The sequence below is a fragment of the Malania oleifera genome, chromosome 1, assembly GCF_029873635.1.
Source record: "Malania oleifera isolate guangnan ecotype guangnan chromosome 1, ASM2987363v1, whole genome shotgun sequence".
NCBI classification, from domain to species: domain Eukaryota; kingdom Viridiplantae; phylum Streptophyta; class Magnoliopsida; order Santalales; family Ximeniaceae; genus Malania; species Malania oleifera.
In genome coordinates, this window is record NC_080417.1 from 81,752,397 (window position 1) to 81,769,078 (window position 16,682).

Here is a 16,682-nt window from a genome sequence, read left to right on the forward strand (position 1 = left end):
ACGGCTGTCTAGGTCATTCCTTACATGGCTGTTTAGAGAATATTTTATGTTTTTTTCATCATATATTCTATTTGCAAGGAGAAAGAAGCAACCCGTGTTTACATTGATGTAACAAATAACAATGGCTTGTGTAATTAGTTTGTCAGATGGTGATGGTGCAGGTCCTGAGTCCCAGCTTTCCCATTATAATGGCATGCACATAACAGATGTTGATTGCTTAATTAGTTGTCTAATATTTTCGAGTTGCTGATATTGTAGGTAGCTGCAGGAGGAACTCACAGTGTTGTGCTTACACGTGAAGGGCATGTATGGACATGGGGCCAGCCGTGGCCTCCTGGAGACATGTATCTCTTATTGACTTATTTTCAAATTATTTCCTTTGCATCACTTGCCCTACATTTGTTTCGCAGAATGTCTATTACTAGGTGTAGATTAGTTATAATAGATTAGTTACAATTAATTATACAAAAAAATTATGTTGAGACCGTAAAACAAATAACAATGTGAAACTTTGTTCCATAACAAGGAATAGACAATGAATAACGTTCCCAAATTTCACACTGGGAATGTCTATTCCTTTCTTATTACATGTTGAATGAAATAATAATGGTTATACAAGGAATAGCTATACCTACATTCCCAAAATTTTCACTATATTCCATCATATTCCAAGGAATAGCTATTCTGCGAACCAAATGAGCTTATTGATATGTTGGGATGTGCATGCATTTTTAGAGTTTCCACATTCTTGTACATTAAGTGTTTCATTTATTTTTATTGTTAATAATTTAGTTTATTTGTTTTCTAAATAGAAAGCAGATCTCCACTCCTGTTAGAGTACAAGGTCTTGAGAAAGTGAAGCTAATTGCAGTCGGGGCTTTCCATAATTTGGCTTTATTGGAGGATGGTACCTTACAGGCATGGGGAAACAACGAATATGGACAGCTTGGAACTGGGGATACCCAGCCTAGATCGCAACCTATTCCTGTTCAAGGGCTGTCTGATCTTACTTTGGTTTGTATTCTAGCAGCTGACCTCTGTTGTTTTTTTTAATTATTTCTAGTAGGACTGGCGACTATCTGTGGTACTTTACAATTTCATCCAAATAAGAGGCTTCTTATACATTGCCATCTCTCATGAAAAATTATTTTCCAATTTCCTTTATGAATGTGATCCTATAATGTTTAAAGAAAAATTAAGAAAGCAAGCCAGGAATCAGGATGCATCTGATTTCTATGCTGATACATGCTTGCATTTTTAGTGGCTTGCCTTGACCAACGTGCACTTAAAGCCTCAAGCCTTCGATCTATTTTTGTCACAAGGATTGCATATATATATATATATATATATATATATATATATAAAATAAAATTTAGGTTGATTTGTTGTGTTGGTGCCTTTACACCACATTGTGCCCTTAACAATGAGTCAATAACTCAAGTATTTATACAACAGTTGTTCCTTTTCATTAACAATGTTTTATTGAACAAATATATCCAAATTATCTCTCTCAACTTCACCTGATTGTTTGGATTCAAACTTGAGTTTGGAGAATGTTACTTATTTAGACCATAGATATTTTGATCACTGCATTCGTTTATGATACAGTTTTGCTCAGTTGATTTTTGTGTTCATCTGCAACCCAGGGGTTATTGCTTATCAAGCAATTTTTTTTCCTGTTTTAAAATTAATTTTTGTCTCTCTATGAGATTCTAATGATTCTTAATTGAAAATAAAATGGAAAAAACAGACCAGAAAAGGAAAAACAACCAAAATTTTTGTAGTTTTGTTATTCATGCATTTATATTTCCATTTCTTGACAATTTTTAGCATGATGAGAAGGTTACAAATTGAGGTAAAGAAGCCAAACTAGTATGTGTGTATGCATAAATGTGCTTATCCAAACTCCTAAAACTAGGTGTACTCCTCTAAGCTGAAGGTTTTAAATGATTTGATTGTTAGAAATGGTTGAGCTCTCACTTGGCATATTTAAGGAACCTGGGTTAAGGAGAAAAAATGTTAGCTACTTGGATTAATGTTTTTTTTTTTTGGCTCATGTGTATTATTTGATGGTAGGACTAGGGGAGTATTCATAGGGGCTTGGTATACATGGGTGAGCTCCAACTTGACCCAAAAGATTAAATCTTGGGGCCAGCCGTGCATATATACACCCATCATCCACTCAAACTTTCCAATGTGGGCTAAACTCACAAGTGAAATTTTCAACAATCTCCTCCTCACTTGTGAGTTCCAACAACTTCCCTCTTCAACGGAAGCCATAACTTGTCATGCTACCAACTAGGAGCAATTACTCAACCATGAGAAAGGCCACAAAACCATGGGACTCCAATCATCGCTGCTGCTCTTCCACGTGTCTATTCGCGAAAACACATGCATGAACACTCAAGCCCAATTCAAACTCTTCCCCTTGAGTGATAACCGTCTTCCTTGTGTAAGTAAGCCCAATTCTCCAATAGTTGCTCAAGTGGGCTTCATCCTTGCACCTTACGTACCTTGAATTGCATTTCACGTGCCTCCAAACCAATCCTAACTCATGTCTTGTCCCTATTTGGATCCATTTAATAGGCCTAGATAATTCTTATTGGCCTCCATCACATACTTGGTCTTCCAACTATTAGCATGTTAGGAGAATTAGCTTCGCATCTCAACTTGACAATGTTGCTCACCTAGAGTTATGAACCATTGGCTTTAATACCACTTGTTAGGACCTGGGGTGGTCCTAAGCGGGTTTAATCTGCATGGGTGAGCACCAATTTGACCTAAAAGCTTAAGCCTATTGGGTCTTGGGCCTAACCATGTATATAAGCACCCACCCATCCTTCACTCTATTTTTCCATTGTGGAACAAACTCACAGATGGAATGCCCAACATCTAAATACCCAAACTTAGTTGCTTGAATTAAAAAAAAAAAAAAACAAAGATTAGTTTGCTCACATATAATTAGTTACCTGTGTCATGGAAGGATCCTATGCAATATGTTCTTGTTGATAATATTAGCAACTGAAACTAACAAAATTCTGTTTATTTTTTTTATCAAATAGGAATATTGTTTTCGAGGTTTTGAGTTTTTATGGCCATCATATTTTACATTCTCTGATTTTGATATTTTTTATGGCTACATGTGTAGATCAATATTTCTATTATCATTTTATAATTTGTCATTCTGATGAGCGTTTTATCTGTATGCACATCCAGGTTGATATAGCTGCAGGAGGATGGCATTCTACTGCATTGACAGATGAAGGAGAGGTACTGACTGTCTTGTTTGTTTGAAAGGTTTTGTGGTGTAGTGCCACTATATTGTGTGTTATTATCTATCAATTGATTGAGCACATCTTCATGTTTTGTGTTAAGGTGTTGAAATTGTACCTTTATTTGATGGGCATGCCTATTAATATTGCTTACCAGCTTTAGAGCCTCAAATGATGACCTTTTAGTCTAGGGACCTTAAATTATGTTCCATAGTGCTTCACTACTTCATGTGTAAAAATAGCGAGGATTGTCACCTAAAATTTCAAATCTGAATCTCTTCTGCATCTGTTTAGTTACCAATAGAAATTTCATCAAAATATTAGGGACCTTTTTATGGAATCAATGGGTTGGATTTTGGTTTCATGGTTGTAGACACCTTATTTTGGCTTGCATCATGCTTGGGTTTAGTTTCATATTGAATCATTCATGTGTTGATCCCATGAGCATTTAAGAGTAGATGTAGATAAAGTTGTATAAGTTCTTACAAGGCCTGCAATGCAGGTGTAAGATGTTTGTATGTTGTATTGTGGGTCAAATGAGACTAATGTTCATCTTTTCCTTCATAGCTGGTCGGCAAGGTATCTTTGAAATACTTCGTTTTGCTATTTGGAAGGGAATGAGTGACTCGCCAAAATGTGTATGGTTTTTTGTTGGTGATATTTTGAGGTTTTGGGGAGAGTAGAAGAGGGAAGGGCTAATGGACTTGTGCAGTGTTTGCAATTTTGTGGACTCTTTCAAGGAACAGAAGACGTCTCTGATTTTGCTTTGGAAGAAAGTTACTGTTTTTGCTTCTTTCTGGCACATTCATTTGGGGTTTTGTGGGGTTTACACTGTTCAATGTTCAAAGAGATTGGAAGGCAGTGCCGTTGTAATTAATTTTTTGTTTTTGCAGAGGATGCCTTATCCTCCACCTCTTGTACTTTTCTAATTTTTGATGGATTTGTTTTTTTTTTTTTGTTTTGGTTTTTTTTTGTTTTTATCAAAAAACATAAATTTGTGATGTTCACTTTCAATTTTCCTGATCCCAGGTGGCCCAAAATAATTAAAAAAGCTCTCTTTTGTAATTACTTTAATCATACAAGGTTTTTTTGGATGCTAAAAATCAAGGAATTGGAGAATTTGACCTACACTAGTTTCCATACTTAAGAGAGGCAAACAATGATTTTTCTCTCAATGTATAGGGCACTCTTTTTCTACTCACTTGCATCACAGGCAACTATAGGGTCTGCTCTCTCCAACTGAGAAGGCCCAGTGGTAGGTGAATGGTCATGATGCTCCTCTCCATTGTTTCCCTTTGCTGATTCCTCATCCTTCTCACCACGATGGGAGGCATCCTTAAACCTGAAGATCCCTACACTTCCTCTCCCCCCCTCTTTCTTTCCACTGCCTTCCCCTTCTCTCTGGCCAGAAATGCCAAACCCTCTGTGAACCCTAAACCCTCTACGATAACTTTCCCTGCGCTGCGATATCCCCTGCGCATCTTTGGTTTTCATTCCCTGTGACTGTGGGGTCTACCCTGCCCTGACCATGGCAGGCACGAAGCTCTCGGTGTGGATCGAGAGGAAGACCTTTGATTTGGCCATTGATGGGGAGGAAATCGACATTCTGTCACTCATTGAACTTCGTAATGGTTGCCGCACCTCCATCTTTCTCGATTTGGAGGAGCTTGCTTGGTTCCTTCGTGCCTGGGAATATTTCTGGAGCTCGAGAAGAGGGCCCCTCTCACCCTCATGGTTTCGCAGTATGTGGAACAAGGAGAAAACCCTATTGCTCCTCCTAAAGTCGAACAAGTATGACAGGTTCATCTCCCTCTTGGAAACCAACAGTGGTGTCTGGAGACTTTTGGTCTTCCTGAAGGGTTTCAATTTGAAGGGGTATCTTAAAATTTTGAATGCAGTAGCTGAACTGAGCCAACACCTGCTTCCACCCTCTTTTTGGGAGCCCATATCTAGGCAGCACCATAGACCCATGCCCCCCTTCTCGAGTTGGGAGGGTTTGAAGACTTCAACTTCTGTTGCAGCCCCTGAGACCTTGTTGAAGCCAGTCACAGCCCAGACTTGTCCCCATTGTGCCTGCCCTTGCTGCAGAGAACCCTTGCTTCTGCTCCCGAAAACTGACCCGCTACAAGATTTTCATGGGGTGGGGAAGCTGTCTGCTTTTGCACAATCTTTTGTGAACATTGTTGAGAATAACAGCATAGGTCTGGGCAAACCTTTGGCCTCTCCCAGGTCTTGGTTTATAGCAATGCTGAGAAGGATCCAGATTCAGGGCCTTCATTATTGCAAGCTTATGCCACTGTTTTAACCTTAATTTCGGCTCCTTCAAACCACCTGGAGGCATTTCAATCCAGCGCCAATCTTGAAGGGACTTGCGGAATAGCCCTAAGATCCGGCTTTAGTGCATACGGATAAAAAAAATAATCTGATCATGCAAACCCTAATTACGTGATTAGGATTATAACTATGAGATTCCAAGTACGAAAACGAGCTCTTGAAGACGACCAGGAATCTTCTACTGTATTCCTTGAACACGCCTTGCTCCTGAGAGAGTGGGCTCGTAAGCGGCTGCTAGGGTTTTCTTCTCTCACGATAATGTCTGCCTCTGTGAGAGTTCGCTCGTCTCACCCTAGCTGTTGAATGGAGCGCGTGTATATAGGCTACAACAGGGACCTCTGGGCAAATATGATTAGGGCTTCTCACATAATTAAGAATTCCTAATCCGAGCCGAATTCATCTTTAATTACATTAATTATAATTCATGCCACTAAAGAATTATAATTGCACTCGCTGTCATATTCGAAATTAAATTTTGAGCTCCTATTATTAAATTCTTATTTATCTCCTCACATAAAGATTACAGATACCCGTCTATTAAATTAAATTATTGAAAATTTAATTAATTGACATATTAATTCCCTGAGACGTTCCACTTAACTTATTTGATGTGTTGGATTCAAAATCCACCTGCAGGGTTTGACACAATCAAAACTTATAAGCTTCCTCAAGGGGATATCATCAATCCCAATACTGGGACGTGGATTCCATCAGTAATTAATGTTCACCATACACATAATGTCATCACCCAACTCACTGAGTTTTTTGACCCATAAAGAATCTCACTCTTCTATGAATCAAAGTAATAAACACTATATGCATATGTCCAATAATCACATCAGGATTAAGAGTATAAGCACTCATAATAACCATGAGGTATTAATAGTCAGTATAAAAACAATTATCCCAAGATGATCCTGTTGAATACACACAAAGTGTACTAGCACAAGGAGTTGGAACTGTATCATTCCTAATAGTCAAGACAAACCTATTAAAACCTTGTGCTACAATCCTGCCATAGTGTGTCCAATTTCATTTAAGACTGTGAACAATAAACTTATATTCTATAAGAACTGATGATCTAATCTTCTGTATATAAGCCGTACTCTACACACTAGATCACCTACTATATAGAATAAAAAACACACATGCATAATCATTAAATAAATAATTTCAGACAAACATTGCTCACAAAGATTCTCATTAAAATGGAATAACTGAAGTTATTAATAAATACTAAAACCGATTACATAAAGCATGTCTTTCAGTATAAATCCCATACAATCTCCCACTTAAACTCAAAGCCATGCTGCCATACATCTCACTCCCATTCCCTCTACATGATTATCAAAAGTCCTAGCTGGTAAGCTCTTTGTAAACGGGTCTGCCAAGTTGCTTGCCGATGCAATCTTGATCACCATTACATCACCTCTCTGCACGATATCTCGTATCAGGGGATACTTGCGCTCGATGTGTTTTGCCCTCTTGTGGCTCATGGGTTCCTTCAAGAAGTAAAAGATGAGAGTAAGGAATCAAGCTCAACTTTAGATAATAGCCCTAGATCAATCAGAATTATCTAAAGAATGGAAATTCTTAGGTTCCTCCTGAGATAGAAACACACAATGATTACACATGTTCTTCAATGAAAGCCTAGTGGATACTCCTCGTGAAGGTTCACCGATGATTTGATCCTTTGGGTGATTCCTTACGAATTTCCATTCTTTAGGTAATTCTAATTGATCTAGTGGGCTATTATCTAAAGATGAGCTTGATTCCTTATTCTCATCCTTTACTTCTTGAATTTTTAAGTCTTCTACTCCTTGTTTTATTTCAGCTTCTTCAATATCAGATGGTTTAAAGAATGGATTTGCCTCATCAAAAGCTACATGGACTGATTCTATGATTGAAAAGGGTCCTCTTGTTGTAGACTCTAAAGGCTTTACTATTCAATGCATATCCTAAGAAAATTTTTTTGTTTGATTTTGCGTCAAATTTTCCTGAGTCCTCTTTATCATTCAATACGAAGCATTTACACCCAAATATGTGAAAGTAAGATATATTTGGTCTTCTTCCTTTCCAAAGTTGATAGGGCGTCTTCTCTAGGCTAGTTCTAATGGAGACTCTATTCATCACATAACATGTAGTATTTACCGCTTTAACCCAAAAATACTTAGGTAAGTTATGCTCATTTAGCATGGTTCTAGCCATTTCTTGAAGTGACCTATTTCCTTTCAACAACTCCATTTTGTTGAGTGCGAGGTGCCGAAAAGTTGTGAGTTATTCCATATTTATCACAAAATTTCTCAATGTCTTTATTTTTGAATTCTCTACCTCAATCACTTCTAATGTTTAAAACTCCGTACCCTTTTTCGTTTTGAAGCTTCTTGCATAAGTTGATTAACATCTTACACACTTTGTCTTTAGAGGATAAGAAAAGTACCCAGGTAAACCTGGAGTAGTCATCAACAATGACGAATGCGTATTGCTTTCCTCCTGGACTTTGTGTTCTGGTGGGGCCAAATAAGTCTAAGTGAATAAGTTCTAAAGGCCTACAAGTGGAGATGTGTTTCTTCCTTTTAAAACTTGTCTTAGTTTGCATTCCAAGCTGACAAGCATCACATACCTTGTCTTTTACAAACTTAGTTCTGGGTAGTCCTTTGACTAAATTCCTTTTAGCTAATTTGGATAATAGATCCATACTAGCGTGTCCTAATATCCTATGCCATAGCCAGCTGGCTTCATTCACAACTGTGAAGCATGTGACTTCCCAAGAAATCAATTTTTCAAAATTTATGCTGTATACGTTGTCAACCCTATTTGCAATGAACAAGTTGTCATGTTTTTCCCTTTGTTCAACTATGCATTATCTTGTTTGAAGGTTACATCAAAACCTTTGTCACTGAATTGACTAATGCTATGCAGATTATGTTTCAACTCATTTACCAATAAAACATCATCAATTATTAAAGAGGGTTCCTTACCGACTTTTCCGATGCCGATTATCCTGCCTTTAGCATTGTCTTTGAAGGTGACATGTCCACCATATTTTAGTTTTAATAAGGTAAACTTGGATTTGTCTCCAGTCATGTCTTGAACATCCACTATCCATGTACCATTTGTCTTTTGATGGGGTGGACCTAAAGCATACCTACAAGAAGGGTTTCAAGGTGTTACTTTTGGTACCCAAACCTTCTTAGCTCTTTTTGATTCAGTTTTAGTTTTAGTTTTGACTCTCCATTCTTTTTTGATTTTAACATTTTTCTCTCTTGTAAGGACATTCAAATTTTATGTGCTCCTTTTTCTAGCACAAGAAACACATAGTGTTTTCATATGCATTTGAGGAAGATGTGCTTGCCAAATGTTTTGAGGCTTTTATGAAGTGGCCCATGTAGAGGTTCTTTTTCTTCTTGTTTTCAACTCCATTGAATCCTATACCTTCTTTATCCAAAGACATTCTTTGTGATTCAACTAGTTTATCAAAGTTTTCCTTTCCTCTAGTAAAATTGCAGATGATTTTAGTTTGATCCTCAATTCTACTCTTGAGATCACAGTTTTCTAAGTCATTTATATATTTACCATTTACTTGCAAGTTTACTAGATCTTGAGACATGTTGTTGATTTTACTCATGAGTTCATCAATAAGTGAGTCCTTTTTCTTTTTCAGCTGATGTTGATGTGTCTAGTTGGTTCATTAGTTTTTCATTTTGTTCTTTCAATGCTATGTTTCTTTTGGTTACTTTTATGAACCTATTATGCAAGGAAAATAGTTCAGCTTGAATTTCTCTATATGAAGGCATGCTTTCACATGAGTCACTACACGATTCATCTCTAGAATCTTCAAATGAGCTAGAGTAGGAATTTACATCGTCGTCTTTCACCATGAAGCAAAGGTTTGCTACGTCTTGATCACTTGATTCATTTTCTGATTCACTCGAACTTGATTCATCCCACGTAGTTGCTTTCATTACCTTCTTTTTCTTCTTAGCGTCTTTCTTTAGCTATGGACAATTAGGTTTTATATGTCCAACTTTCTTGCAATTATAACATGTAGGAGGTTCATTCTTTGTTTCTTTCTTGCTAGTTTCTCCTTTATCATATTTCGAGCCTCTGAATTTTCGAGTAAATTTCTTGTTCTTTTTGAAGAATTTTCCTAGTCTTCTAGTGAATAAGACTATATCGTCATCATCTAATTCGTTGTCTTCATCTTAACTAAAGCTTTCTTTTGCAGCTTTTAGAGCTATTGACTTCTTTTGTTTGATACCTTCAATGTTTCTTTCATTTATCGCCATCTCATATGTGAGGAGCGATCCTGTCAATTCATCTAAGGAGGTATTCTTAAGATTTTTGCCTTCCGTTATGGCAGTGGCCTTAGGTTCCCAAATCTGCAGAAGTCCTCTAAGAATTTTTCGAATCATCTCATAAGTAGAGTAGCTTTTCCCTAATGAACTAAGAGAATTTATTATGTGGGTGAACCTAGTATACATACTAGTAATGGTCTCTTTAGGGTTCATCCTAAACGCCTCATACTCACTGGTAAGCATGTCAATTCTACTATCCCTTACGTCAACCGTTCCTTCATAAGTTACTTCAAGTTTATCCCATATTTCTTTAACTGATTTACATCCCATGATCCTATTGAATTCATTGACATCTAAGGCACAATATAGTGCATTCATTGCACTAGAGTTTATCTGCAGCATTTTTAAGTCATTGTCAATCATCTCTTTTTCTTCCTTAGGTATGCCTTTGTTGTCTACATTTTTAGTGGGGATGAGGTTGCCATGTGTGACTACTTTCCAGACCTTCTAATCCATGGTTTGCAAAAATATTCTCATTCGCTGTTTCCAGAAGGTGTAATTAACACCACAAAAGATAGGTGGTCTAGATGAGGATTGACCTTCGCCAAAAGGGGATACACCTAGGTGTGCCATAGGGATCTTTATGTAGCTTCTAGTTTAAGATTTACTACAACCTAGGGCTCTGATACCAATTGAGAATTAAGATGTATTCCCAAGAGGGAGGCGAATTAGGTTTTTAAAATTTCTTTTTAAACTTTGGTTTACAAATACCTCAATTAAGTATTACCCTTTTCAAATTAATTTCCAATAGTCACACAAGCCCTTTTCAATTTAACTTGATTACAATCACAATACCAGCAATATCACTATCCAACTTCTAATGAAAAATATCAAGATAGATTTTCAGAAATTTGATCTTAAAAGTGCTCTGTATTTTATCTTCAATAAATTAATTTAAATTCACAATGTTTATCCCAGCTGTGTTTTCAAATTTCAATATTCAGAATTTAACCAATCAAACAACCAATAACGTTTGTTGATTTCAAATATGAACTAAATTAGTATTTCAGCAAAACTTCCAATATGCAGCAAATTCTCAACAACCAAATAATCATACACGCAGATTATATGTTTGCAATAAAGTAAAGAGATTAAGGGAAGAAGAGCTGAAGACCAGATTTTTTACAAGGTTCAGCTAGCGGCCTTTGTCCTTGCCCCAAGCAACACGCTGTGAGGATTCCTTTCCAACTTCGTTACTAGGTGAAGTTACAACCTCTCTCCCTCAAAGGTGGAGTTTGCCTCTCTAATGAGAATCCCCTCTCGCTAGGCAACAATTCAACAATCCTGAATCATCAAACAAACAAGAAACCAAGGAACAACTTTGTTCGTGCTGAAAGCATTCTCAGTTAGAGCAGATTTGTACAATTGAAATCAATATACTTCAATGAATAAACAATATAGAATATGAAGCTCAGATAAATACCATTAAGGTTCTGATTAGATTTGAAAATCTCAGTAGAATAGATCAGAGATTCGTGGATTCGTTAAGCAATAGCACACCAATACTTTTGAAAAGATTTCAGCAAGATAACTCTGAATATGTAATTCGTATGTGCTTGATTGCTGTGTGTAATTTGTGAAAATAAGAAGTATTTATAGAGTAATAAAGCATATTACCGTTTTCCCAAGTTTCTTGCCGTATTTCCCAAGTATTCTCCAAGTTTGGGAGTCAAGAAATCAGTTTTGAAAACTTTCCCAACACTTTTTAAAGTTAAAACATAAGCTTCAGTCGACTGTGACCAGAGGGTCAGTCGCCTGAGCCTTTTAAGTTTAGCGTATTTTGAAAACTCAGTGTTAGAGTCAGTCGACTGTGCTCTAAATGGTCATTCGTCTGTCTCGGCTTTGATTGCTTAAAATTATCAGCATAAAAATGTCAGTCGCCTGTCTCGCTTGCAACTCTTTATGTTTTTCAAAATTTGATTTCAAAAACTTTACTTTGATCTTGGAAAATGTAAGTGAGACTTTATGAAAATATTTTCCATGACTTAAAATCAGGTCTCTAAGTCACTTGAAATTTCCTAAGAGTTTCATGCATCAATATTGAATTTTTGAAGTACTTACATGAGACTTATATATGATCAAACTATCTTAAGAACTAAGTCTCCATGCTTTGGCTTGCTCTCTATATCCAACTTGAAGCTTTCTATCTTCATTAAGCTTTAACTTCATCAGTCCTTATAGCTTACAAGCTTTGTTGAAACTCTTCAAGCACTTTATCTTGATCTTTATGAAAGCATTGGAGCCCTGAAACTTTACTTAAACAAAAAATGTTAAGTACCCTTGATTTCTTATCATCAGAACACGATTCTAAGCCTTGGTAGGCCAACACTTTTCTTCTCTTGCAAAGCTAGTAAATCTTTCAAGATGGACAAAGTGTAATCGTCCTCATTTAGTTTCGTCTGCACCTCTGATATCCCTGCTATAGCTGCTCTCATCTTCTCCAAATTTTTTACATCTAGGTCCCCATCCTTCAAAAGAGCCCCTTTAAACGAAAAAGTGAAGTATGGCAGGATAAAGCTAGTCAATGAAGGTGTAAGGTGACGTATACTCAAGGCAAGTGCTTCTTCATGTCTCAAGTACAAATGGGGAGTGCCAGTTGACAGGTGGTCAGTTAGTGTCGATTGGTTTGGGCTTTTAGTTGTTGTGGCCTTTTCCTTTTCCACCTAAACTAAGCCAGCCCATTTACCCATCCTTGGTCTGGTTAGGAAGACAGGCTTCAAGCGTAGGCCTCCTGCCCCAGACTGTGTAATATAAAGGTTATTGTCAAGTTTAATGACTTTCAACCCATATCTTTATCCATTTCCTTTAGGAGAATAATTTTTAAAATTTAAATCAGATTTGGGCCTGGATATTGCCTGAGAATCACTACCTCCCAACTTCACGTTTTCCAATTTTAGTGACTTCCCTTGCTGCGTTTCACGGCTGGTATTGGTGGAATTGTCCCAACTCAGACTACTAGAACCTCCTTTCTTCACCATCTTCGCATAACATCGCTCATTTAGGAGTTTGTTATATCAAGACTTTTGCCCTTCAGTGCATCTCTTGATCCACAGTTTTTTCAAGAAAAAAACTAGGGTCTTTTGTGGAGTATTGTTATAATTTACCTTCATGCTCTATCAGCTATTTGCAAAAAAAACCACCAGCCCAAAGCATCCTTCCCCTCTGGAATCCTCATTGAAACTCCTTTCCTGGAACATAATAGTTTCTTGATGACAATCATGTGTCTGAATTTATTGGACACCAAACATATGATCGAGAAATCTCTCGAGTTTCTCGTCGTTTTTACCCAAGGGTAGTAGGAGTTTTCAATTTTAATATAAGAAGACATGGCTAAAACTCAGAACAAGCTCCTATTTTTTTTTCATCCTCAAGGAGAACCATACGGAACTTAAAACAGAGGCGTCTCTATCACAGGCTGTTGTTGGAGTATCATCGTCAAGCCTTCGCTAGAGAGGTTTAGCGAATATCCCATCGCTGCTGTAATTGTGTCAGCTAGGCTTGGATGTACCCCCTTGTATTTAGTTTTGGAATAATTCAAAAACTCTCCAAATGGTTTATGTTTATTTCAAATAATCACTTTTTGGTGGAATCTGCCCTTGCCAGATGGCTGTTTGAGAGGTCTTGAGAGTGATCTTAGGATTGTACACTTGATACTCTCTGCTTTCCTTGCCTCTCTTTGAAGGATTTCTGTTGTGTAAGCATAGTTGAGATGTTTATTCGTGACTGCGAACCATTCAAATTGTTTTCCAAAAGTCAGGTGATAACATAAATTGGTTAATGCACCTAGCCCTAGCATGAGAAAAAACCTTTCTTCATTGTAGAAACATGGCTAACTATTTCATTCTTTTTAAAACTTCATGCATACTCGCTATGTTATTTAATGCACTATTTAAAAGGATAACATGAGTGTAATAATTTTGATTCCATCTAATGCAAGTAAGAAACCATTGAAATGGACAATTTGCTTCATTTCCCATGTAACTTGTAAAATTCCTTGATATATAATCTTATGGGTAGCAAAAATTAGCCATGATGTTTGAGTTACTTAACTAGTGAAATTATTAGCATGAATTACATCCTCATAATCATCCTATGATTCAGTAGTTGCGATGGTCTAACAATCCTTTGTTTGATGTCGCATTCTTGAAATTCTTATGTATGTTAGTATGTTATAGAGATTTGAAGAAATTAAAATCTAAAAGCTCTTCTTTGTTGGGATAACGCCAAAATATCAAGTCAGCTCATTCAAATTTATGTCGATCATTACAAGACTCTTAAATCTTCTCTTTCCCTAATTAGTTTCTTTTTTTTTTTTTTAAAGTGAAATGACATCTCATATGTTTTCCTTAATGATTCATAGTTTAGCTCGTATGGTAAATATATGATGGTGCCCATGTTATTTTCGGTGTTGATTGATTCCCAATAATTCATAGTGAAAGAAAGGAGAAACTGTAACCTTAAAGCAGCCACTGCTGCCTTCGATTCTGTCATAATATTCAGTATTTCTTCTCACATTGTACTTGGCAATCAATTGTAGTGTTTTAAGACATGTTTTACCTCAAAATTTAAGAAAACAACAACAATAACAACCACGCCTCAAGTCTTAATAGGTAGGGTCGGTTACATGAATTCCTTTCCACCATTTTGCACGATCTTGGGCAATAACCTCTGACAATTGAAGGGATGACAGTTCCTTGCTATCTTAGCGCAAGTTGTTATAGTTCTGTTCTCCTTTCAACTGCTACTAACATTTACCAGCTTGCTTCTCTCCATTGGTGCATTATTTGGTCTAGTTTGCAAGTGCCCAAACCATCTTAACCATGCTTCCCTTATCTTCTACAAATTCTATGCTTAACTTATTGCGAATATGTTCATTTTGTTAAGGGTCTGTTTGGTACTGTTGCTGTTTTTTTTTTTTTTTTCAATTCTGTTCAGTGAAGTAACAAATTAAGAAAATGTATTTGTTTATGTTGCTAGTTTTCAGTTTCTATTTCTGTTTCTGTTTTTAGCTGTTTGTAAAAAAATGAAACTAGATTTTATGGTTTTTGTTGTTTTGGCAACTTGTTGCCAGAATACATACACAAACACACATATATATATGTATATATTGATAACAAAAGAAAGTATATTAGATAGAAAGAGGAGAAGGTACAACATGTGGGTGACAAGAAGTCCACCAAGTTAAAAGAAAAAAGAAAACAAAAAAATACAAGATCACAAAGTAGAACTAAATGAAATTAACCAAGAAACCCGCTTTTAAAACTTTTTTCATCATAATCTACCGAACTCTTCAAACTTGGTAATTCCTTTTGGCCCTTCACCTTTTGACTTATGCCATCATCCAAATGCACCTTGTTTCCTCCAATATTACTCGGCTTTAAATCCATTTTATCCAAAATAATTTGAGCTTCTATTTTAATCCATTTGAATTGCGTGGCCCTGGTCCAAAATGAGAAACATGCAACCTGGCCCAAATCTCCTCATTGCCTCCTTCCTGAATGCAGCCCTAGCCACCTCTTTGATCGTTTCTACTCGATCGCAAACCCTGTCTTCCTTCTCGCTCCTATCAATCGAAGCCAACTGATTAGCAATTGCCTTAGGTTCATTTCGATGCAACTTGTCTCCATGTTAGCCGCACAGCTCTTGTTTCCCAACCTTCATACCTTTCTTTATGGAATAGGCTTGTTTACAACATCCATCATCCATGCTATTTTTGCCTTCCAACACCACCTGACTCCAGGATCTACGTCGTGAAGAGTTATCTGCACCAACACTCCCAATTTCCTCAAGAAAACCCTTTGATATTTCGCAAAAGGCACTTGTGAATCTTTGCTAACCTTCTCCTTTTACACCTCGAGGAATAAAGATTGAAATCTTCTTCCCTTTCCATCCCAACGCTACTTCCAAAAGCTTTCCTACCTTCATCCATTTAATGGACACCGAGCTTTGTGATACCCAATCGAACCGATCGAAACCCCCTTTGCGTGCGACTGATAATAGATATGCCAATAGCGAACCAAAGCAATGATGTAGGACAAGAAGCAAGACCATGGGAGGATCCTTGCTGGAGAATAATTAAGAAGAGTAGGGTTAAGGAATTGTAAGGTTAAGTTAGCAGTTTATTATGTGTGTTTAGTATTAATTAGTATAGGATTATGTGTATTTGGGGGCTGTTTGTGATATTTGTGTAAAGTAGAGGTATGTTTGTAATGTAATGTAGTTTTAGGGGTTTGTGTAATTTATGTAAAGAGGCTTTCTTATAAATAGTGTGTGAAAACCATGATGTAGGCAGTTATTGAGGAATTTGAATTGCTAATTGAATGCAAGTTCCCCCCTAGTATCTCTTCTCTCCTCCCTTCCCTTTCATTCCTCCCTTCTAATTTCTCCATGGCTGTAGATCCTTGATGCTGCCCCTGCATGACACAGCCTCTCTGGAAAACCTAACCCACTCGCTATGAGAGATATTGTTCTCGACCACGAGTAAGGATGCAAACCCTCTGATCTTATATAATGGTAGATCGAACGATTCAGTATTGGCTACTGCAGAAGCTTCCCTGGCATCGAGTGCACAAAGGGGAGAAAGAAGTTCACATGAGAGGGAAAAAGACAAAACCCAACACTCCCCTTTTTTTTTTAGCCAAAAACTAGTAGTCACTTGTTTCCATAATATTTAATATCCAAAATTAACTTTTTTTGGATTTAGTCATTCATTTTACAC

General features: G+C 36.9%; 1 protein-coding gene across 3 annotated transcripts in view; it reads left to right on the forward strand.

Annotated features, from left to right (window-relative positions):
- Nucleotides 1-16,682, forward strand: part of LOC131159208 (ultraviolet-B receptor UVR8-like) — a 35,337-nt gene that overhangs the window by 12,370 nt on the left and 6,285 nt on the right. For all 3 annotated transcript variants that reach the window (XM_058115129.1, XM_058115921.1, XM_058114327.1), the window contains exons 6-8: nucleotides 259-344; nucleotides 813-1,014; nucleotides 3,217-3,270. In XM_058115129.1, the coding sequence (XP_057971112.1) occupies nucleotides 259-344; nucleotides 813-1,014; nucleotides 3,217-3,270 (342 nt within the window). The remainder of the gene's footprint in view (nucleotides 1-258; nucleotides 345-812; nucleotides 1,015-3,216; nucleotides 3,271-16,682) is intronic.